The 26,503-nt window shown below is 36.1% G+C and overlaps 1 protein-coding gene across 3 annotated transcripts in view; it reads right to left on the reverse strand.

Annotated features, from left to right (window-relative positions):
* Nucleotides 1–26,503, reverse strand: part of Usp15 (ubiquitin specific peptidase 15) — a 91,363-nt gene that overhangs the window by 16,912 nt on the left and 47,948 nt on the right. For 2 of the 3 annotated variants that reach the window (XM_048418220.2, XM_048418219.2), the window contains 2 exons: nucleotides 21,807–21,951; nucleotides 2,517–2,690 (listed from right to left, as the gene is read on the reverse strand). In XM_048418220.2, coding sequence (XP_048274177.1) covers nucleotides 2,517–2,690; nucleotides 21,807–21,951 — 319 coding nt within the window. Of the gene's footprint in view, nucleotides 1–2,516; nucleotides 2,691–9,711; nucleotides 9,731–21,806; nucleotides 21,952–26,503 lie in introns of those variants that run through there. The other variant, XM_048418221.3, reaches the window with a different exon arrangement.

A 26,503-nucleotide genomic window follows, 5' to 3' on the forward strand; every position in this document is an offset into this window, starting at 1 on the left:
TGTTTTTGTATTTCCAGTAAACATGTAACAAATCTTTATCTGGGACAAAACAGACCAACACATGGGCTCTCTAATAGAGCTGGACATGGTGACAAGCATGGTGACAAGCCTGTGGAACCAAAGCTTAGGAGGCTAACACAGAGAATGCCGGAGTCCAGAAATTTGAGACCAGCCTGGGCAATATAGCAAGAATCCATTGTAAAACAAAATAAAATGAAAAAAGAAAACCATACATACATACATAAAAGAACTCTCTCTAAATATATTGATCATTGACTTGTTATTAATCAGCATTTCACTGTTTATCTAAGGAATTTGGCATCATTTATATACAGATCTTCCTGTAATGACTGGCAGACAGATAACAAGAGACAGGTATTCACCCTAGCTATATTAATAGTGTAACCATTATATACATAGAAATATATCTCTAAAAGCATTCTGAAACAACTAAGTTTCAGAAAACATTGACTTGAGAAATAAAATGAAAATATGGTAAAATTTTATATAAGACATTGTGAAACACTGGAGACTTAAAAGCTAGTAACATTTTACTAAGTCACTAAAGAAAAACTACAAATTTCTCATTTGGCCATTTTTAAAAAAGGACAGTTGGGTGGTGGTCACACAAGCCTTTAATCCCAGCAGTCAGGAGGCACAGGCTGGTGGATCTCTGTGAATTTAAGGCCAGCCTGGTCTACAGAGCAAGTTCCAGGACAGGCTCCATAGCTACTGAAAAACCCTATCTAGAAAAACCAAAAAACCAAAACCAAACAAACAAAAAGACCCTACCAAACAAATGAAAAAAGAGAACAAGTCTGATGGCCAAAAGGCACATTACATTTCATCTACAATCTTCTTTAGACTTTATAGTATGAGAATTTTTTAAAGAAATATAATCTGGATCATAGAATGAATAATGTCTGATAATTAATAGGTGTACATGTACAGAAAATTTAAAGAGAAAAAAATCTAGCAAAATGAAACTGCTGAGGGTTGGTTTGTCTAGAGAAGTCTGCCCAAAGTTTAGAATGTGAAAGAATAAATGGAGAAACAGTCTGATTTAGTAACTGTTTCATATTTTTATTTGAATTTGCTCTTAATTACATTTATTTATTATTTGTGTGCACACACATATGGGGCTCAAAGGACTCACCTATTTTCTTAATCATTATTTAATTTTTAAGTCTTATTTTATATATGGGAATTTTGCTTGCATTTCTTTGTGCCTGTGGAGACCTCTCCTGGAAATGGAGTTACAGATGGTAGGTTGATGTGGAATGTCTTTTTGTATATGTGTTGCTTTTATTGTTTAATGAATAGAGTTGTTTTGGCCAATGGCTTAGCAGAATAAAGCCAGGTGGGAAATCTGAACAGAGACAGACAGAGAGAGTAGGCAGAGTCAAAGAGAAGCCATGTAGTTGCCAAAGGAGAAAGACGCCAGAGCCTTACTGGTAAGCCATGGCCTCATGGTGATACATAGACTAATAGAAATGGGTTAATTAAAGATGTAAGAGCTAGTTAGAAATACGCCTGAGCCATTGGCCAAACAGTGTTATAATTAAAATATGGTTTCTGTGTGATTGGGTCAGGGCAGCCAGGAAATGCAGATGCAGTCTCCATTTGCAGTAGGTAGCTACTATGTGGGTGCTAGGAACTAAACCCTGGTACTCGGGAGGAGCGGCCAGTGCTCTTGACTGCATAGCCATCTCCAGTTCAGACTCATGTGTTAAGAATTGGTAGATAATTAAGAAGATATTCTCTAGTAGATGGTCTACGAATGCCACTTACCTGTAAAGACTATGGCTTACAATAACTGAGTGTGAGATCTAAGAGATAACTACTTCATATATACAAACATCCAAGAGTAAGAACCACTGAAAATATAATTTGCAGATTAGTTTCATTCTGACTTTTTAGAACAATCTACAGTAACCATAAGAATAAGCTAGATTACTGAGACTTAATGGCATGTCTGAGGGAAATTCTTTGCATCACATAAAATATTCATGTAGGGTTTCCAGAGTCTGAACCCTTTTAAACCATATTTAATATCTTTTTATTTGCTCCTCTTATTATTCCTTCCCTCTATTGATAGCCTTATTCATAAAGATTTAATTTTAATTGTGTGTGTGTGTGTGTGTGTGAATTTGCATGTGAGTGCAAACACCTGTGGAGGTCAGAAGAGGGCATGGAAGCCTCTCCAGCTTGAGTTACAGACTCAATGACCTGATGTCAACCTGGGTGCTAAAAACTCGGGTCCTCTGGAAAAGTAGACATGCTCTTAACCACTGAGGCATCCCTCTCCAGCCCATTTCTAGACATTAAGAAAACAAAAGCTCTAACCACACATCCTGTGCTATGTCTTGAAGTTTTGCATCAAATGGGTGCAATGCACTGTTTTGGGAGACCGGGAGAAGATATAATGGGACTTCATCCCTTTCACCTGAGGACCCCACCTGCCCTCTCCCCAGGGACAGGAGCAGACATGCTGAGAGTAAGTTTACCATACTAACCTTAAATGCTCTAGGAGTGACGTAGCTAAATTTTCCAGACCACATCTGCTTGATCAGTTCAGCATATGATTTAGCTATTTCACCTCTCATTCCTAAGGGATTGTCAAAATTCAGTTCTTCTTGGTACTTATCATTGAGGAAATATTCAGTAAGTGGAGGTGTGTTGCTCAAACACTGCAAGGAACAAAATATATTTTAAAGTAAAAGTAACCACATACACAATTAAAAACATCGATTTATTTGTAACACATACAGAGAAAAAAATCAATGGTAACTGTCAAACACTCACATGAGGCACTCATATTATTCATTTCCCAAGCTTTCAATCATTTACTTAAATAAAAACACTAATGTTTGTTGCTGCAAAATCTGCATTAATTTTAACCACAGCAAACTACCTGTTAACTGGGAGAGAAGCTCAGAGTTTTCTTTCCTTCTTTTACTTGATTGGTAGAAATTATGGATTGTCTAATCATCCAGGCACCTGCAAATTAGCCTGAGTAGGTAAAAACTGAGATAGTGTGCACGCGAAAAAAAAAAATCACTTAAAAGAGGTACAGATGGTTCGTGGTATCCATGGACTCAAATCAATTAAAAATAGGAAAACATTTGGGGAAAAAAAAAAACAAAAAAAACACATTCACACTGACCAAAGATGGTTCTTGTCATCACTCTTTAGCCAGGACAATGTACATTATAAGCAAGCCAGAGATGACTGAAATCTACAGGAGGAGATACTCAGGGTATGTGGTAATATAAGCCACATAACAGAAAACACTCTGTGTGTGTCTGTGGGTTTTCAGACCAATACCTCATGGACACCAGGACAACTGTACTCACTGCTTCTGCAGCCAGTGCCTTACCATAAAGGAACAGTTTTCAAACCTGTCATGTGGCTGGCAGCAGTGTTTAGAAAGGGTAGTACTGACCAGTAACCTAGGAAGACAAACTTTAGGCAGACCCTGGGTGTGTTCTTTTGATAGCTCTTAACAACAATCCAATTTTCTTTTATGAAAAAATAAAAGCTGCAACAAAGTTCTCCACTCTTAATTTGAATTAATTCCTGAAGAAAAAAAATTTAAAAGACGGTAGAAACACATCTCCTCCCAATATTTTACCTTATGATGTAATAATTTTAAATTGATGATGTATATAATCTGACCTCAGTAAAAGTCAAGTTACTTTATTAATGAATATTTGAATATGCAACGTGTCACATACACATACAATCACGTAAGTTGTACAAACAGCCATATATATCTGTTTGTGTAGAAATGTATCTTAGAGTCCAGTGACAAAAGTGCTACATAAGAAACCGCTGCTTGCATGGAACTCTTTAAAAAACCATTTTGTTCAGAGTCTCAATCAATATTCATGGAAATCAAAGCTTTAGAGAAATAGTGTGCAACTAAGTTAAATGGGCTGCGGAGCTCTGAAAGGTTCAGTTTGCTGGGTCCACACAGGTAATTTAAATTAAGAGCATTATGTAGTCTGGTCAAAACACTAAATAGGCATATTCTACTTTTAGTTCTTTCAAGTAAATTATGATACTTGGGTTGTTTTTGGATCAACTTATGTTTGCTAAATAATCATAATTATCTATAAAATCTGAATGTAGTCTAAATTGGTACTCTAGCCCCACCCCTCAAGATGAAGGTGGAAACGTTATTAGTATCTCAGAGCTGACTGTCAGAGCCTCCCCTCCTTCCTAGGTCATCTAAGAGGACACGTGCTATGGCTGACTTCCACCCATGCTCTTATGCACTTCTGGTTCTGAGACAAGCTCTTAAGTGGCCCAGGCTGACCTTGAACTCATTCTGTATCACAAACAGGCCTTGAACTTCTCTAGATCAACTATGATTACTGACCACTACTAGGTTTAGTCATTGTTTTATGATTGGGGTTGGGCTCTGCAGGTCTTTAGAGTCCTTTACATTTGCCTACAGTCTAGAACCAGGCTTTGTAGTAAGAGAGAAATACGCAGGTAGTTTATAATGTAGACGGTAAGGAAGGGGAAGAATACTTCCTGCTTGTTCTCTAGTCCTTTTATGCTTTAATAATCTTATACTCCACTTGAGTTTCATTTTCTTCTTTTCTATGGCATTTTACTTTTAATTATAAACTCCGCACTGGAGGAAGGGTCAGGCAATAGAGAACACATCAGAACACAGATGTAGCCACCTTGCAGCATCCTCTGATTTACAAGTAGGATCAACATGAAACAGAAAATTAGGCAAAGGGGCAGTAACAGCAATATATAACAACTAGCACCAGTTCCAAATCTTCACATTTGATTTGGTCAGGGTTACAATAATTATTATACTTATACAAAAACAACAACAACAAATTTTTGCATTTCCAAATAGCTAAAAAGTAAGTGGTGCAAACATGAATAATTTCTGAACTTTATTTTTACTAAATTATTCATGGTTTGTTTTGTTTTGTCTTTTTGAGACAGGGTTTCTCTGTGTAGCTTTGGAATCTATCCTGGAACCAGCTCTTGTAAACCATGCTGCCCTCGAACTCACAGAGATCCGTCTGCCTCTGCCTCCTCAGTGCTAGGATTAAAGGCGTGCATCACCACTGCCCGGTTCTTAACTTGTAAGACCTTTCAAATACAACTGAAAAAATTTTAACTCTCTACCAGTGGTGTTTTACCTATGTTTAATTACGTTACTGCCTTGCTATAAAACCTTTAACAGGTTAGAGGGAGGGCTCAGTGATTTAGAGCATTGCCTGCTATTCTTCCAGAGGTCCTGAGTCCAATTCCCAACAATGACATGGTGGTTCAAAATCATCTCTAGTGGGATTTAATGTCCTCTTCTGGCATAAAGTTGTTTGAGTAGATAGAGTATTCATAATAAATGAATAAATAAATCTTAAAAAATAAAGGCTTGGGAGTAGCGGCACACAACCTTAATCCACAACTTGGAAGGTAGAGGCAGGATAATATCTGTGAGTTTGAGGCCAGTCTGGCCTACAAAGTGAGTCCCAAGACAGCTAGGTCTGTTACACAGAGAAACTCTGTCTTGAAAAATAAAAAAACAAAAACCCCTTTAATAACGTCTTACATTCATACTAGAACACCAATTCTTAGACAAGTCTCTTATTCATCTATGTCCCTGACAATGCCTGTAATTGCTTTGTTCACTGACAGTCTCTTAACTTCTAAGCTTCCTCTCAACACCTCACCTATCTGAAAACCTGTCCTCATGCCTTGTTAGCTCCATCCTCTAAATGAGATCTGGGTGTCCTGCCTGAAATGTGTTCTCAGACCCTCAACAATGTTTCCTGCTGGGCTTGCACACTGCTTAGTGTTCACTTTCATTATAGTACTGTTTTACATATATTGTAACGTTGTTGTTAATCTATGTCACATGGCTGTAACTTTCATATTTGTAATCTTCAGCACTGAATATATCACTTGGCACTGGTCATACATAAAAAATACGTATGTTTAATAAAATGTTTTACCTGTATTTACTAATTCATTTATTCTCTCAGTTTTCATTCTTTTCGCTCATTATTTAACACAGAGTACTCAATTTTTGTCTAATAAAATCTTAGCACATGTTCTAAGTATATATTTGCTTATAATCAATGACTTCAAAAGCACCTTAAAAACCCAAGGATGAAAGCAAAAGGACAATATGTATTGAAACCCATTTCACCTTTACGTCTGATTTTTCTCTTGCTTTGCAGTGAACCTATTCTGATCCTCTAGACTAGTTCTTATTTTCACAGGGACACAAGTCAGTTTGAACTGATTGTACTTCAGTACTGCCACACTAAAGAATGAAATACAAATACTCTTAACAAGTAGGGGCCTGAACTACGTATGGAGATGTCATAACCAATACTTAAATTTAAACATTCGATCTGCTGAATATAATGTATTAAGAAACTTTCAAGTTCTGTTTCTCTAACAACTATAAAATCACATGAATACAGAGATCCAATAGCTAGCCAACTGCTTTACTAATTACACAAATCACATTAGCTTAAATTCCAAGTATCAGTACATTTACAAGTTGTGTTCTTTAAATCATGTAAGGACCAGGTACTGTGACTTTTGGTACAAATTTCAAGATAGAATTAAGGTCAAGCATCCAAGTGTCTCTGTGTCACAGGTGCCGTTCAACCCATGTTAAACACCATCATTCAGAGAGAAAAGCAGCAGCCAGTTTCTTAAGCTAGGTTGTGTTGCTGTTTGATGTAAAATTATTGTATCATTTAGTGTTTTCATACGATCTTATCTTAAAATGAGAAAAGCCTTTGATGATTGAAATAGGATGCTTAGACTGGCTGCCACTGAACATAATATTCTAAAGAACAACTCCTTTTTAAATGTGTGTGTGTTTGGGTGGGTGTGCGTGTTTGTCTATATTTAAATGAGAAAATCAACTCTCAGACTTAAGGGATACTAGGAATACTAGATAATAGAATACGGACTGACAGTCTTACGTATCGTATGTAGCCTAAACACGTCCTTGACTCTACAATTAAGCAAAACTCTAATTTCTTAACATATATGGTCGTTGTTAGCAAAACCAAAGCATATATGAGCACATTATAAGAAAAACCAGATGCATGTATTAGTAAATGTATTAATTTCCTTAAGTTCAGCCACCTGACACTGTCAAACATCAAAATCAAGAAAGTTAGATCTTCTCATTATCTATGATAAAATGGGGCCCAAATATGAGGAAATGGATTGATATTAAGACACACATGTATATAATTTTCTGAGATATTGTTCTATTATATAGCCAAACTGAATATGAAATCCTGATCCTCCTCCCTCAGCTTTCCCAGTATGGGAAAAAAAATCATAAAAATAGTAAGCCATGTTTTATTTATAATTGGGTTTAGAGTTCATTCCTCAAAAGGAGGTGATATTAAAGATAAAGTAATACCACGCTTGATAATGTCATTATGAAATTACTATCATATACAAATATCTACACTATTTAAAAATAAAGTAATAAAGCAGAAACTAGACAAAGAGGGTCTTTTGTTTGTTTGTTTGCTTTTTGAGACAGGGTTTTTCTGTAGCTTTGGAGCCTGTCCTGGAACTAGCTCTTGTAGACCACGCTGGCCTCGAACTCACAGAGTTCTGCCTGCCTCTGCTTTCCGAGTGCTGGGATTAAAGGTGCGTCGCCACCACTGCCTGGCACAAAAGACATTCTTAATAGCATCTTCAACTCAATGCAAAAGAGGAAAAAGTAAACAACTTATGTTAATGAACAGGTAAGGTACTTGGCAACCAGGCTAAATATTTCTATATTTAAATATTTGAAAACTGATTCCATGCAAGCTAAAACAGTGTAACATATTGGTAAGAGCAACAGAAATTTAAGGATGAATAATTAAATTTCTTATTTGGTGTATATATGGTAATCATTTTGCCTTTACTAATTTAGCTTTCATGACAGTGATGGGAAGCAACTCAAGGTTGAGTATAAAAGCTATTATAGCAGTTTCTGATGAGGAGAAACAATCAGAAATGTGAGGGACACAGGACAACATGCACAAGACTCCGGCAAGCAAAGGCACACCAAATCCCAGCATGGAGACGGAGGTGGACAGTAAGTGTCACCCCTAGCCAAGGAGCTAGTGACAGCTGATAACTGTTGGGGAAGAGGAGACTGTCTTCTCTAAGAGAGAGTCCCTGACAAGTGGCAGGCCACACATTTAGAAATATAAGGGCAACATAAATTGGATTGAATGAGTTTAACAAACAAACAATGAAAAAAGAAATGACAGAAAGTTCCCTGGATCTGGGAAGAGTTGGCTGAGCAGAGTGAACGTGATCAAAACACACTGTACAAAATTCCCGAAGAACTAGTTAGAAATAAATACATGATGGGGGTGGGGGAACAAATGACAATGAGAAATGACTGCTCAATATCTGTTCCTCGAAGTGGCTATATGTCCTTGCATATTTTATACTGGAAACTGCAAATTTATTATTATTCAATTTAAATTAGGAGTCTTACTATATAACCCCTTAGTTTAATGTAGTGAACGAGCCTTTGCGCGCACTCCTTGGAGAGCTCTCTCACACACAGTGCCCCACCTTAGTCTACCAAGGGTAATTCGTATTTATTCCTTCCTCAGGGCAAAGTCTGTACTTCCAATTCGCTGACACATCAATGTGTTAGTCACCATTGTAGATCTAGCACTGGCTGAATAGCCCAAGAAAGTGTTAACTGAATGACAGTAGCAAGTAGAGACCAGAAATGGTCCTTAGAACATTGGGAGAGGAAGAGACACAAAAGGACACAACTTATATCTGCTTATAATACTTATCTAAAGATAAGTATTTAGATATGTCCAAAAAGTCCTGTTTTTTGTTTGTCTGTTTGTTTGTTTTGAGACAGGGTTTTATCTGTATAGCTCTGGATGTCCTGGAACTTACTCTGTAGGTCAGGCTAGCCTTGATCTCCTGACGGCTGTGATCAAAGGTGTGCGCCACCACAGCCTAGCTCAAGAAGTCCTCTAAGGCTTAAAGAGGCATTATGTATGTAGCTTCAGAATGAAAGAAAAATGATGATTGTCAAAGCCTCAATATCTATAAAACTATATCTATATAGGTTAAAACTATTTTTCTAAATCTTTAGTCAGGAACCAAGCAAAAATTCTACTGGAATGCTAAATACTCAAATGTCTCACCTATTGGGCACTCTGCTATATGGTTCAATGTAAATAGACCTTTATCCACTGCAACCCTTAAGAACAGTAAAATAAATAAATACAGAACACTTCAGGTATTTTTATAAAGAATTTTCTAAAACTTAGCCCAACATCCTAAAAACTAGAATACTATGTGAAATGTTTAGTTACTTAAATGATGGATGCACTGCCCCTAATTTTTCTTACTATTCACATACACATATCCTTTCATAAGTTACATTAGTCTTTGAAAGTAAAAGATTTAATCTTTCACTAACTTATGTTCTGGTCAGTGAAACTGATGTCTCCTGAATTCTCTCAAAAAACTTTTAGGTGATGTATGTTGAGTCTTAATAAACTCCTATTCTTATTTATTTATTTATTGATTGATTGATTGATTGATTGATTAAACTAAAGAACTCAAAACCTTACTATACAACCAAAACCGAGTCTGAAACCAACATATGAATAATCAATAGCCATCCCATAACTTGCAACGAATCTGGAATTTCCCCAGTACCTGGAAAATAGTCAAAGTAATCCCCTTCAAAAAGAGAGAGTTGTCTTTTGTAAGCTGAGTGTGAACCACTCCCTCTCTGCTCAGGCGCTCCAGTAGCCCAATGCTCAAGTGCTCATGTATGCTCACTACTTTAGTAAACCGGTAACTAGAACAGGAAAGAAAACACACTTAATGTTTCATTACCTAAAGCTTTGGAGTTTTGCAACTTATTCCGTAACTGGTCAAAATGAATGTCACTCAACACTTTTTAAAAAAACAGCTACTCCTTCAAACTGAAAATAAAAACCCTATCTCAACAAAGGACTTGCTTTTATTTTCTTACGATTTTAAAATAAAGCCCAAAGTAATATATGTTTACAATCATTTTAGAATTTTCTCAAGTAACTTTTTCTGAATTTTAAGTGCAGTGACTGAAGACTCCTTTTTTACGTCAACTGATTTCTGTGTCAACTGTTGTCCTCCCTGTGTGACAACATTATGAGCACTTTGAATGGTACTCTGTTCTTACCAAAGTAACCGCCTCCGGCTCTTCACCCAGACAGCAGACACTGGGAAGCCTAAGGTAAGCATTCATGTGATGAGCTACACACATAGGGCTTTGTCAAGGTGATTAAAAAATGAGTCTTTTAATAACTTGATATTTTTATTTTTAAATTTCTTCTAGAAAAGTAAGATCTCAACACCCTTGAGATAAATTCTAAGGATCCCTACAAACTTACTTTGTGAAGCAAATACAATTATGGCTCTTTTAGCTTTATATTTATATTTTTCAAGCTTTTCAAAAGAGAACAAATTTGGGTAAATAAAAGCAGATATACTTTTCTTCATTTATTTCTTGCTCTAATTACCCCCCCACCCCCCATTCAAGTAGTCAATAAGTATGAGCTACCTCTACTGAAAACACTGGGATCTTCTATCAAGTAAAACCTCCTCCTTTGCCCACTCCCCTACTTCACTGTCTCATCTGTTTGAGGTGGGGTCTGGCTACGATTCAGGGTGGTCTAGATATTAGTCTCTCTGCCTCAGCCTCCCACATGATAAGAGCCTGCTACCACATCTAGTCTAGTGAACACATACGCAAAGGGAGTGTTCTGGTCAGGTAAAAATGCTGTTTTCACACCATCATTGTTAATGCAACTCCTGGGGTTACGACAGGGATGAAACCAAACTTCACTGAATGTCTCACTTTATTTCTTCCTCATGGTGTTCCTTCACGTTGTATCAAATCCAATAAAAAATTATTATCAAAGTTCTGGAAGTATGACAATTGATAACATACATTTTGTTGGGTAGCAAAGAAATATTAATCCCTTTCCTCCTCTTTCATCTATAAGATTTAGAAAGGATAATCCTAAATTTATCAAAAATATTACTTTAAGTATACCCCTTTCTTATTATAAAGTATGTATTTACCCTACAGATTACTTATAGCAAGTACATCCTTTAACTATGGATGTCACTATCTAAAAAAATTGTCATGATTCTTTTGAACAGCACAAGAAACTGAATATTCATATTGAACAGCACATGAAATTGAATAGAGATTCCTTCTGAAATGCATATGTACAAGTCTGTGATAAACTACACTACCAACAAGGCCATAAGGCTATTACAGACTAGGTATGGAGTATTTTAATCAAGTTTTAACACTACTAGGCATCCGCAGCAATTAGCTAATTAAAAACATTCTTAGCAATAGGCTATTCATTAGTGATTTATATTTACATATTTTATGAAAACAAGTAAAAACCATATGGTTCAAATAATCTTAACAAAGTGTAAGCTCTACTTATTTTCAAAGCTGACTAATTCAATTTTAGTGTGAAATGACCTCTTAACCCATTAACTAAAGCTGAGACACTAAAATAAATGCCATTTTTTCTTTTTGGTAAGCAAGATAGAAAAAGGAGTTAAGAAAAAGGATTTAAGAAAACAATGGTTTCTTAATTTTTTTTTTTTTTTAGTATTTATTCCTTTTCTATAATGTTCAGGACAGAAACATTTTTAGATAAATATTTAGAATTGTGTGATTTGTTAACTGTTTTAACTTTCTTTCAACGGCATGGGATGGGAAAGAACACTAATTTATTATACTTGTTAAGAGAAATAATGAAGTCATGCACTTCTCTGTCTCAACTCATTACAAGACAATAAACAGAAGTATTATGTGATAACATGAATTATGAAGCATTAGATTATTTTTGTAAGAAAAAATTTAAGCAATTATTCTACAAGTATTTATCACTGAAAACCAGCATTTCAAGAGAACTGTAATGGTAGGATTAATATTCTGGAAGAGTGACATTCTTAGGAAGATTCCTTCCAATGCAGTGATGGTCCAGTCTGTTATGTTGTGACCAACAAGGCAGTCCAACTCATTTGCTATCACATTGGTTATTTGTGGGGCACAAACTATAATGTTTACATAATATTTGTTTATAATGCTTTCATCTTTCAGCTGCAAGACGTTAACTATTGTACGTCACAGTTCTATTTAATTACTGAGCTCTTTCGTAGCTCCAGAAATACCACTACTCAGGTACAAGTCAAGTACATGTCTGGTAAACGACTTTTTTCTAATGCAGTATTTCTAAAACCAATTTTGTGTAGTGATCAATTGAAAAAAAAAACCTTCCAAATCACTAAAGATTGGCACTTTTGTCAGACAAAATTAAAAAAATTAAAAACACCATATAAAAATCACGTCTGATTATTACAAAAGTATAAAATTACTCTATCAAATTGACACAGAAGACTTTGATCTCTTATAATTTCTAAATCTTTTCCATCACTGACCAGTTCAGTGACACCACAGACAAAATATAAGCTGTGAGAAACACTGTGCTAGCATTATTATTATTATCTGGTACCATACTAAATATTGAGGACATAAAAGAAATTAAAAACAGCCTCTGCTTTCACAATGATCACTGTAGGTCGTTCAGTAGAAAGGGACAGAAGGAGGGGGAGTGCTCACAGTGTAGACAAAGAAATCTGACACAGCACAAATTCTAAGAACTCAAAAGACCTTTAGACTGATCTGGCTAAAGAGATAAGTTGGTTACAATTTAAATTTTATTCTTAGGTTGTCTTAAAAAAAGTGAAGCATATAATAATCCTATTTGCTTCTTCAAACAATGAATTTCGAAGCAGTATACTGAATGGCCTGGCAGATGATAAATGATGCATGAGATGACCTGTAGATGTATTTAGGTGTTTCCCATCATAAAAGCAGCTGAGTACTCAGATAATGCACATGTAGAGGAAATGATCAACGCAAGTGCATGTCAGATGTAGTCAACAGGGCTTGGGACTCTAAGCCTCAGGTTTTGTCTTGGGTTGGTGGATGAATGGTTCTATCTTTCACAAAGTACAAGAATGTTCTGGTGTGTACCAACCATCCCAGCACCCAGGAGACAGACACGACTGCTGTGAGCTCAGGGTCATCTTGGTATAAACAGAAAGTTCTAGGTCAGGCACACGACAATCATCCAACCAATAAAGGGGCAGGGCCAGACTTAATAGACGTTGCATATGAGTCATTTGTAAGCTACCTTGGAATAAATATTCACTGAAAATTTCTATGTTAAGGTTGAAACTCAGGAGAGAGAATTATACTTGGGACAGATTTGGGACTTGTCAGTATATAAATAGCATATAATAAATATATTAAAATATCAAAGGTAAAGGGGCAATAAAGAACCTAGAAAATCTGAAGAGTTATATTACAAAAGGCAATTTCTGTGAATGAGCATCTGACTACTGTCAGCTGACACAGACTGTTCATGTGTCAACATGTCTTAAGCTTTTATCTCAGGTTTCAGATGAAGAAACTATGAAGTTTCTTTATCCAGGGTGATACAATTTAAAGGGGGCAGAGCTACAGTTTGAATCCTGGCAGTATGGTTTGAAACACTATGTGTTTATCCATGCAACTTAGCTGACAGCTCATAGTACAAGGAGAACTCCGAAAAAGCAATGACAAAGTGGAAGAGTGGAAGGTTATTATTCTTTTCAAGGTCATGGGCCCTCCTAGCCCTATCCTCCATTTAAAAAAATTTAAAGACCTGTATATAAGCTGAAAAAAATAGTGAAGAAAGGAAGTTTAAGTACAGGACAAAGGAGTCATAGGCTGGGAAAGTGTGCAGACTCCAGGAAGGTGGCAGGGTAATTACGACACGTGCATTACTATTTTTGGTATGGCATTCAATGATAATACAGTTAAGAATAAAAGGAATCTGGAATTACATTTTATTTCTCTCAGAAGGCTTTTCCTATGAAGTAATAATGTTTTCTTTGAAAAACAAACACTGAAATAATTCTCCTGACAAAATGTGTATTATTTAGGAAAACTCCTAACAATTACTCATAACCCTTCTATTACATCAATGTCAGCACAACTGAGGCAGTCAAATCTAGTACACACATCAGGTATATAACAGAGATCCTATAAATAACCAGTGTATATTATTATTGATACATGTGAAAAAGTATCAATAGGATGGACAGAATTCTAATGCACTCTTACTGAGTACACGAATGGTGTGCTTTGGCTGTGGTGAAGTAGATTTCTGATACAAAGATTTTTATGAAAGATTTTACGAAAGAAATAAAACAGGAATAAGACATGAGGTAATGTTTGTAGCTCTGGTAATATCCTGCTATGGTATCCCAGGATAGATAACCTGAAACAAGATGAATAGTAATGTTCTCTACAAAATAAAATAAAAAGCTAACTCAAAAGGCTGCTGAAGTGTGGTAACATGTGCATGGCACGGAGTCTGATCAACAGCACTTAAAGCAGTAAAAATAAAATAAAATATCTACTTCTTAGAAAAGCCCCACTTATTTTCTGATGACTTTTTTTATACTCAAAATATTATACAGATCATGTATTCTGATATATCTTAGGTATTCCTAAGTCTATTACATTTAATAGACCATGAACATCCAGAGACAGGTATTGTCTTTGTGAACTTTGTATGAGTAATGTCTGTAATAGATACTTAATGGATATTTTTTCTCAGCTGATAAAGTAACTAGTAAAACAAATAGCTTATTTTCTTGGTTGCTTTGCCCTCTTCTCAGTTGAACTTTGCTCATTTTTCTCTAGATGAATTTAGTAAATTTGTTTCATGCACCAAATAAGTAAACATTGCTTGGAAAAAAACTCAAATGAACAAATTAATGTCATTCTAAATTAGTGCCACATGGTCCCAAATAAGTCTCCAATCACACTCTAATCCTCTGAGAATGATGCTGGTTTTTTTGAAGATAAAATAATTCATCACAAAAATCTAGAAAATATTTGTATTCACAATTCTTTTTTCTCCTATCAAACCTAAGTGTCTTTCCTCAATAAAAATACTATAGGGCTTCTAAAGATGTCCTCTTTAGATGCAACAGCTTTCATGATTTTAACTACCATCTGCACTATATTTCCTTCTTCCATTTTAGACTTCTGACTTACACTCTCAAACAAGAATATTTGACTAATTATGGTTATTTGCTTGTAGTTTTCATAAAGCAAAATGAAACAAACATCTAAAATTAATTTGTAATCTCTCTATCCAAATGTAGTCCTATATTTACCTCTATAATTCTGGCAGTGTTAATATTCATTACTTTAATGTAAGAGAGAGAAACTAGAGGTACTTAGGACTTCTTTTATCCTTCCTTAATTTTGGTGTTCTCTATATCTGAGATGCTATTCCAGGTATAGGGATATAGTGGTAACTAACAGTACCTGTCATTTGTACGTGTGTATAGGTGGGTGCTAGGAATAGGAGAAGAGGGCTGAACAAAAGCCCCTTAAATATAAACAGCATGCAGCTGGTCCTGAGCTGTCCTCAGAATGTGAGGAAAGCAGTCACTGTTTTCTATGGGGTGCTCGGGCAAGGGTCTTCTTCCTGGCTGTTAGAGACCTAGCGACGTCAGAGGAGAAAGATGCAGACACTTACAGGAAGCTTATCACAGACATAAAGCAGAAGCATGTTTGGTCCAGTGAATCATTACAGATAAAGTAAACTTGATGAAAATGGTGGGATATAATGCATCAGGCCTACACCATATAGGACTTTGCATGGTTTTAAGGACAAACTATGTTGTGTGAGTGTGTGTGTGCACAACCAGCCACACACACATCAGTGGAGGCCCAAGGTCACCATGGATACCTCCCCAGTTGCTTCCATCTTATCTTCTGAGACAGAGACTCTCACTGAACTTGGAGCTCACCTTCGGGACCCAGCATCTCACTTAGGCTCTGGGGAAAACCAACTCAAGTCCTCAAGCCTGCAGGGCGAGCACTTTACCCCAGGAGCCGCCTTCCCTGCGCCCGGGGTGAAGCCACATGAAAAGGTAGTGTGAACGGTCGGATGAACAGGAAAGAGTTTCCTTAGGGAAACTTCACAGGCAGGATTGAGGGTAGAAACAAAGAAAACAGCTAAAAAATGAGACTTGGAAGCCTGTAACTGTCAGTATCTTTGTAACTCATTCACAGGTAATTCTGTTCACAGAATTCTCCTTCATCTGGCTTTTTTTTTTTTATAAGTACATTTGTCCCTGCTACATACTTCACTGATTACTATCTTACAGCACTCTTTTGGTTCCTCAAACATGGTGCATCTTAGGGACTTTATACACGGCTCTACTCCATCTAACTCCAATCCACATTTGCCTATGTCACACCTACCCTTTGGTCACAGCTCAAATGTGAATGCCTGAGAGGTATGACACTCAGGATAAATTAAGAGCTATCAGGACCCTTGTTACAGTAACATTTCACTTCTCCTCATGATGCGCGTTATCACAGTATAACTAGTACCTACCAGAGTAAAGTATACTCAACAGGACTTAAATATTTGCAGAGTATTAATAAATGACATCACAAGTGTAGCTTACCTGAAATAACTACTGAGTTTGTTAACTAACCATGCTTATGATCAAATGATTATGTGTAGATATAACTTTCAAGGAAACTGCTATGATGACTTAAAACAAGAGTGTTATTTTAGGGAACTCCTGTGAATTTTAGTCTTTCAAGCGTCACGGATATGTGTGCAATGATTACACAATCGTGTGAACACCTTATCGCCACTGAGTTTTACACTCCATTGTTAAAAAGGTCAAGTTTGTTACATGTAATTTACTGTAACAAAATGGAAGGTGCTAACAGAATTTCCTGTTATCTAATTAGCATAATTTTAAAAATATTTTTATTTTATCCACATGAGTATTTTGCCTACAAGTATACATGTGTTCTGGTGGGGCCTCATGTTCATGGAGGACAAGAAGCAGGTGCCAGGTTCCCTGAACTGGAGTAAAGGATGACTACGAGCCTCCACGGAGGTCCTGGGCACCACTCTGGAGGAGTCAGACCTCTACAGTGCATCTAACTGCTTAGGCATTTCTCCAGTTTCTGATTAGAGCACACTTAAACAAACAAACAAAAAAACCCAAAACAGGTTTTCACAGAATGTTCTGAATAAGAACTCAGCTCAACTTTATCTATTTTTATGTAAACATCCCTTGTCTGTCTGTCTGACTGTCCTCTGTCTACCTCAGTCATGTAAATTTCCCTTGTCTCTATTTCCTTACTAATCAAAAGAGATACTTAGGTATACCTTACTGACTTCTAGGGAGAAGTTAAGAAAATAAAAATGGTATAAAAATAACCTCAAGCACACAGATAAAACTTGTTACTATTATTTGAAGACCTAATTCAACCTCAGACTGTCTTACTATGGGTTTATTTGTGAGCTAGTAACTTATTTGTAGATATGATTTACTGAACAGGAATTCTAGTAATCAATTCATTAACCTTTTTCCTGCTCCAAATTTACAGTTTATAAGTCACTGTAAAATAGTGATATTATTTTGTAAATGATTTCTACATAAAGTATATATGAATACTGAACTCAATTGATTATGTGTAAATGCACAATCACAAACTATTTCTTGTTGTAAACAAAAAAGATGGTCTCAAGAACAAAGGAAGGGATGGAGAGAGGAGGAGAGAGCCAGGGATTAAAAGAGAAAAAATTATCTACAAGCATAGCCTGAACTAGAATTTAAATGTTTCCAGTTAAAAGAAATTGGCAAAAGACAAAGTATTATGGTTTTCACTCTCTTGAGAATTTGCCAATCCAAATCTATAACATTTTTATTATCTGATAATACCAACATGCAATTTAGAATATAGGGCTGATTATGTAAGAGGAGACAGAAAGATTCTGAGAGCAGAGGACCTCGGAATCTGCTGAGAATGTGTCTCTCAGAAATAACAAGGAAGCTTTATCCAAGACACGTTAACAATATGGCTGCCTAAATATGACTTGGACAATGACCAATAGACAAGCTAGCGTGGCAGGGTGAAATTTCATGGGACCCCACTCCTAGATAAAGAGCTACAGGCAACTCAGGAATGCTGAGAGTGAGAAATAGTCTTATTCAAGGATGAGCTCTCAACTTGTTAGCGCTGAAATCATACACAAACAAGTAACACGGAATGCACTGAGCAGGTTGTATTTTATACTTGTTTACATGCACATAATTCACTAACAGCAACAAAGAAACACAGGTTGTACTTTAAGAGGGAGCGGGGGTTGCACATAAGGACTGGGAGGAGGAAACGGGAGAAACATTGTAACCATAATTTACTTTCAGAAAAAAAGAGAATCTAAGTTTGGAACTTAAATCTTCCTGAAAACCATGTTGACTGATGTTGGAATGGTTGGTAAAGGAACTAAGCTTAAACCTTTTTATATTAAGCAAATAAGTTCTATTAACAGAGGAATGCTGGAGCCAGTTTTTGTTCATTTTATTTTTATAGGTACAGATTCTCTGGTTCCCAATATAAATTATAGACTAGGGGCTGGTGAGATGGCCCACAAGTGAGAGCGCCTGCTGCCAAGCCTGACAGTTCCGCTTGATCACTGGAATCCATATGGCTGAAGGAGAGAATGGATTCTGACGTTGTTCTCTAACACACATGTGCATACACACACAAATTAAAGTGGAAAAATACTTAGAAACAAACTTTTCTTACATTAAAGTAACTAAAAAAAAATCAAGATACTGCAGTTTAATTCTATCGCTAACTGCTGTTATAAAGATGTAACCATTATGGTAGCACTCAGTAAGTAAGGAAGTATATAGTAGCTCTTAAATATCCATGGATACTAAAACCTGTGGAAGCTCAAATCTTTTATATAAAATTTTTATATTAAATGGGATTTTGCATGCAACTATGTATTCTCTGGCATACTTTGTAATTTTCCATCCTCATATTACTTATACACAGCAATACAATGCAAATGCTGTTCAGCTCCTTTACACTGCACTGTTTCAGGAATAATGATAAAAAAATACATGCTAAATACATATGCAGTCGGCTGATTGGATGCAGAACCCATGGGTACCTGGAAATTAATGCTGGTGTTAGGCCCTGTAATACACAAGTAAGTCTGTATTTTAGAATCTGATGCAGTAATTTATGATCCTTAAAACAATGTCTCTATGATCTATAACCATGTATCATCTTTCTATTATGACATGAGTTAAGAATAGACAAGACATTTAAGTCTGTATCAGTTAATAAGAACTCTGGTTCTAGAGAAATTTCCTCATTAGCAGAGACTGAAGAACAGACAAGTTACACACTTTCCCAGCTGAGATGAAGACATGTTTTCATGATGAAAAAAATCCCTGTGAGTGAAGTCACACACTGCAGGACATTCTTTTAGTGATATATTCCTTCTCCAGCTGTAAATATTAAATTCTCAAGTATACTACAGATATATTTTCCTAAAATCACCTGTCTGGGACCACAGGTTCTCCTCCCTCACTGTCCTGTCTCTACAAGAAGAGACACATCATCTCCTTTGCCCAAATAAAAAGGAGGAAAATGTAAAAACAATCCTATCCAGTGCCTGCAAGGTGAGTGCCTCTGATGCAAACAGGCTGTCTCTGAGTGCTTAGTCGCAATCACAGGGACTTCTGTTAATAGTTGCTTTCCAGGTCTGTAGAAGAACCCGAGTAACTGCACTTAGTAATTGGAAGAGATTGTTTTTAGGCATTGGTGATCAAGTATGTCACTCACTGCTAAGCATAACTCATTCTCATAAGAAAGTCTAATTTTTACACACTTCTGTAGGTTATTAATAGTTACACCATTTTATATAATGACCACTGGATTACTGGAAGATGTCACATTAAAAATCAGCAGCAGAAACTTTTCAATATTTGGAAGCTCATGAGTGGGCTTCAATTTTAAAGGTACAAAGAAAAAAACTACCTGAGTAAACTCTGAAAAGAACAAAGTAAAGCCCTACCTTTGAGATTCTGCATTTATATTAAAAAATAAACATAGTAATTGGGGCTGGAGACACGGTTCAGTGAAGCACATTGGCTGCTCTTCCAGTCCCATGGGACTCAATGCCCTTTTCTAGTGGGCACCAGGCAGAAACATGGTGCACAGACAAACAAGCAGGCAAAACATCAATACTCATAAGAATAAAGAAAGAAAAAACCATGGTTTTCCCCCTTTTCCAGTTTATTTTAGAGAACTTTGTTTTAGAGAAAGTATAGTTTTCAGCTACAATAAGACACAAGTATGAAATAATATCCACTACTTCACACAGTTGCTGCTGGAGTGTTTGGTGAACACTCAGAGTTTACAAACCAGCATCCTCATGGTCAGACTGAACTATGTTAAAAGACACAACCAGGAGCTACCAATTAATTGCAATCAGAAGAAGAAAAGAAAAATTAACTAACCCCAATTCTAGCTGAACAGGCAGTCATATTTAGACTGACTTAGCAGGTGCAATGTCTTGCCTGTCAACCCAGTGCTCATGCAGAAGACTCAGGAAGAGTTTACTAAGCCAGTCAGCCTCTGTTTGACAGATAGGCAATTTCTGAAATGGCCCCACTAAGTCAGAAATTGACTATGTTCTCTGAACCTTCTAGTTCTAAAACTATTGCCAACTCTTGGTCTAGATAGTTCAGCTAAACTTTAACTGGCCAAAAAGTTATAAAGAGAAGGGTCAATTTATTAGTCAGCTGGATCAATGACAAAGTACTTTATAAACACTTAAAATACAGGATGACAAAGTGCCGTCATTTCCTTAGTCTAAAAGATTTGTGGGTATTTTCACCAATCCATTATCTGTTATCTTTGGAGGTTACCTCCTGTGTAGAGGAGACTGAATTTTAAAATATGAACAAAAATATTAGATTTAAAATTAACAATTCACAGAAAAGGCAAAAATGTTATTAAGTTAAAATACCAAAAATAGTCTACCCTACTTTGGGCTTTGAAAAACACAGAAATCTTATTTATAAAAAGAGAATGGTAGCACATGACTTTAACCCCAGCACTGGGGAGACAGAGGTAGGCGGGCCTCTATGAGTTTGAGGCCATCCTAGTCTACAGAGTGAGTTCCAGGACACCATGGCTACACAGTGAAAGCCTGTCTCAGAAAACAAACAAAAAGAGAATGAAACAATCTGCTCTAATTTATAGATATGACAGTTACTTCAATATATACTTCCTTCATTGCTTCAGGTAACTATGAAGAATGAATAGAACGCAAGAAAAAGAAAAGTCACATGGGAAGAGATGTGCAAGGAGCAGTAACTAGCTCCTTTGTGTACACCCATAAGCTCTCAAAGAGAAAGTAGTAAAGCGTGGAGGGGAAGGAGAGATGAGTTTCTCTATTTTTAAATGTCAAGCCCTCATTAAAGCTTTAAGAATTTATTTTTTAAAGCAACAGACCTCTACTGCATAAAGGAGAGTTGGACTGTCTGCTTCTCCTTTGGAAATTTAAGTTTCCTGCTTGGAATTATATGTTTCACATGAGGTAGCATTTAGTCTGAATATAGTAATAAACCACGCCACCTAACTGGGAAGCAGGATGACACCCTACTACCAGCAGCATGAGCTACATGTGCACGCCTATATATCCCACGAATTACAAATTGTCAAAACACATAAAGTTCTTCAACATGAAAAAAATAAAGACAGAACAACTCCATCCTTTTTGCAGTAATGAATTCCATGAAACACAATTTTCACTCTGTTTGGAAAGACCTACCTGAATGGCTGAGTTCATGAAACATGTATTTCCCAAGTTACTTAAGCCACAGAGGCCTGGCTGTTCATTGTTTCTTCCAGGTTCTGAATAATCATAGTTCTTATAAGCAGTATATGATGGGAGACAGTAATTTGAGTTTTTCACACTGGAAGAAAAAAATTATAAAAATATAGCCAATTGCATCACAATATGGTTACAATAAAGAGTACTTTAAGCATATGCAGGGAATATCTGCTTAATCATTAAGGACATTTTGCTAAACACTCAAGTGGAACATCTTGAGACACCACTTTCAAAGTAACCTTAATTAAGGTATTTTTTTATCCACGCAACAAAGCACCATATCAGAAGCCACATCACTCAATAGAACCCACTATTATATCATTCTACCCTGGGTTAACGCGAGCAGCATCACGGCTTGCTCCATTCTGCATTGCTCCACCAAAATGAAAACACTCAGATTTTAAACACCATCCACAGCAATTAATCATCTCATTAAAGTCCCCTTTGAGTCAGTCTGCTATGATAAGATGACCAGTGCAGGGACGGGGAGAGTTGGGCTTCAGTTACAGATGAACACCAAGAGGCCCAAGGCCACTGTGACATCACGCTGAGCTTCAGGGAAGATTCTATTTATAGCTTCTAAACTGGACTAGCAAACTCTAGTACGGAAGTGCGGAGAGCAGCCTCTGATCAGCAATGCAGAAAGGATTGCGGACAAGCAGACCCAGGCACGACCACTCACTTTTCCTTCTATTTGCTGCAATACTCACTTCAACTTTATAAACTCAAAAAAACACTCTATCAGTATAATAAATGTTAAAAAACTCTATAATCTAAAATTTAGGAAATCAGTACAATTTTAGAATTATTACAGGTCAATAAGTTAAATCTCTTATTTTTATATAAGATAATTTTATGAAAAGGATGAATTCTTAATTTTTATAGGACAGCTTTTTATAAGACTATTTAAGAGATACTTTGCAAACAGTTCAAAATCATATTTTTCACCCTTTTTATTCATTAGGATGAAGCTGGATGCAAATCAAGGTCATAAGATAGAAGTAAATTATGATACAAATAAAATGTAGTTTTACAAATAAACACAATAAGTTAGTAACTCCACTAATACTGTCTGTCTATAATTTATTCCTGATATTTAATTTTCTCATAGTTTCAAATATTTTTTTGTTACTTTAGACATTATACTCTCACTAGATTATAATGGTTTATATGAATTACAGTACTGCTTATTCTAAAAAAGATTTTAGTAAACATATGTACACCATACCAAACAGACAACAGAAAACAGTCAACCCAAGATTAAACACAGCTATTAGATCAGACAATCAACAGGTGAGAGGTCAAGGTCAGACCCTTTAACTCCCCATCAGCCTTTGGAGCACTTTCATGGCAATATACTTTTTTTTTGTTTGTTTCTTTTACAAGACAGGGTTTCTCTGTAGCTTTGGAGCCTGCCCTGGAACTAGCTGTTGTAGACCAGGCTGACCTAGAACTCACAGAGATTTGCCTGCCTCTGCCTCCCAAGTGCTGGGAAGCACCACTGCCTGGAGGCCATATACTAATTTTAAGAAAGGATAATGTCCCAGTTCTTGTCCTTAGATTAGAAACACCTCAGAGCTTGGCTGAGGCACACTCTAGGAAAGGTACTTCCTCCGTGTAAAGCATAGCTATTTTTATGTTTTTATTTAAATTTTTTTCTTTACTCATTTTGCAACCTACTTTGTTAGTGAAATTCGTCAACAGATTGTGATTTCAGTTTTATCTCTGGCCCTGAGTGGAGACACGACATTCTAAATTTCCCTAAAGGTTCTCAACTCGTGGGTTGCTACCCCTTTGAAAAACCTCTATCTCCAAAAAATATTTACATTACAATTCATAACAGTAGCAAAATCACAGTTATAAAGTAGCAACAAAAATAACTGTATGGTTGGCGTCAGCACAACAGGACCATCTGTGTTACAGGGCTGCATGTGATGGAAGGTGAGAGCCACTGCGTGGGGTACAGGACTAGAAAGCATTGCTGCCCCTTCCTCCAGAGTCAAGGAGAGTGGGCCTGTCACTTGACGAGGACGACTGTGGTCAGGAACACATGCTGAAATGCTTCTCTAATCACAGTCCTATAGAAGCCCTGCTTTGATGCAGCTGCTTACCGTTCTTCACTGTCAAGCCTGTCCATTTTCCTGACCTGTCACCGACCCCCTCCCCGCTCCATGCACACCCACAACCACAGGGCCGCCTCCTTTCTGGAAGGACGCCATACCTCTTGCTGCTCATTTGCAGGCTTGCCTCCAACTCAGAAAAGCAAGGCTTTCTCTCTTCCCTGCCCCAGTTACATTCCCCAGCTGAAGAGCTTGGTTACCTTCTTGCTTTTCCATCTAAAACGATTCCATAAAACTCCCCTTCAGATATCTCCTAAGTGTTTTTAATAAGACTATAAATATTTTTAGTGCTTAAAAAATTCATTCCCTTCTCAACAACAACAAAAATATCAACTCCCTGATTTTCCAAAAAAAAAAAATCCACTCTAAGATTAAATGAAAATATCAAGGTGCAGAGAAATGTAACACCTGCTGGACTTATGACTTTTGTCTTAAACTTAATTATAAAAAAGACAAACAGAACTCAAGTTTCTTCTCTTTTAAATTGCTAGTGGTATAATATATCTTATTTTGTTTTATAGTCCTAGTAAGTAAAAACTTACTAAGAACCTTTTGGACTTTAATGTATCATCACTCAGAATGTAATTAAAATCAAGTTCTCCTATACAGTGTTTAAAAAGGTCTAACAGAGGAGAAAAAAACAGATACAGCTTGACTGTGAAATTTAAGTAGCTAAAGCAAAATAGCAAAGTATCCTAAGTACATAATCATGAGTGCTCCCGTGTATGCATGTACATAGGTGCACACACACACGCACATACGCACACACATACACAAACCAATTAAAGCACACTTACATGCTTATCCCTGAAGTATATATTCAGCTGTCTTTCCTTACATGTAACACAAATAGTCACTGCAATGTTTATAATTCATTAGTATGAACATGAATGAGAATCAAGGTCTTATGCTAAAAGTAAAACATTGTTTTGATGTTCTAGACTCTTTATTTACTCTGAAATGGGAAAACCTATGTGCAAAGCAGTTTTCTGGTTGTTTTAGAAAATCTGAATCTTTTAAGATGTGTCTATACTTTGGTTCAAATGATGGAATATCTGTATAATGCTTACCAAGGATTAAGACAGTCTACAAGCACAATGATGATACTGAAGCCAATGAATTAAAAACAAACGATCCAGCTCTCCTGGTCACTTACACTCCATGTTACCTACTTAACTGCACAGGAAAGCTTTCCACAGCAAGGACAGAAGCTATCAGCTCTTTGTACACTCAACAGAGTGCATGGATGCCTGGAAAGCTTTCCTAAGGCCCATGGAAGCTTCTGCTTCTTGTTTTTGCTAATGATTTATGAAGATAAAATTTACACAAATATTAGTAGGAATTGTAATACTGTACTGTGTTAATACTGTTTGTAAATCCTCTTTAATGGTGATTATGTAAAAATGGAAAGTTTTTTATGCCTTTTATTTAGCTTTCTGATTGACTTTTCATTTAGTATTGATATCTGACATCATAAACACATATTTAATCATGCTCACATTGCAGGTAACGAAAACATTTTCACCTAGGTTATTTAGCAAAAACAGATGGCAAGTTCTAGAAGATCACACAGTCTACAGTTACTGCTATGACTTTCTCTCATACAGGGTATCATTTTCATTTCAAAAGAGACTGAGACAAATTTAAAAAAAAACACCTACTTTGATATGGAATTAAAACCCAGACAACAGATCATTAAAATAGCTTTAATAGCAATATTAGTAAGTAATATTATAAAATACATAAGGCAGAAAAATAAAGGTAATGAAAACATTAATAGTTTTAAAATTGGCATATTTAAAAAGTACTCATAAATTCTAATTGAGGCAAAAATATTTTATGACCTAAGAAGTAACATTACTGGACAGGATAAATAAAATGTATTCTAAAAGTAGGCTTTTCACAATGTTTCAAATAAAAACATTTTATTAACTTAAATTGAATAATTCTAAGTGTACATAATCACAGTTACATTAATACTATTATTTCTGGAAGTGAAATTTCCCTCTTAGGATATAATAATTTAAGTCTTGGGCTTGTAATTATGCTTCATATAATCTTACGTATCTACTGTTCTTACTATATAATTGAGTCTACAGTATAACTAAAGATTTTAATATACAATTTAATTCTAGAGACTACTTCCACATACATGAAGTTTAAAACTACATTACCTAGAAAGGTCACTAACTTGTTGACCTACTTTTATTGAAACTACACTATTTTCACTTCAAGTACTTGGCTACTACTTATTTCTACAAGTCAAATTGAAAAAAAAACCTTATATAAAATAGTTGCTTAAATACATTAATTCATAGTTTAAAAATCAAGACAACACAAAACAAAATTCCTAAATTCTGTTCATTACTCAGAAAGATAAGTTATACACACAACTTACTTCCAAGCTCACAAATGACCATGGTGGAGTTCCTCAGGAGGTAGTTCTTGTCACAAAGCCCTAAACAACTCCCCTTTCCCTCAGGAGTTTCTTTCCAGAGGTAAGATATTTTTATT

This window comes from Myodes glareolus, chromosome 26 (genome assembly GCF_982192425.1).
Source record: "Myodes glareolus chromosome 26, mMyoGla1.1, whole genome shotgun sequence".
Taxonomy (NCBI): domain Eukaryota; kingdom Metazoa; phylum Chordata; class Mammalia; order Rodentia; family Cricetidae; genus Myodes; species Myodes glareolus.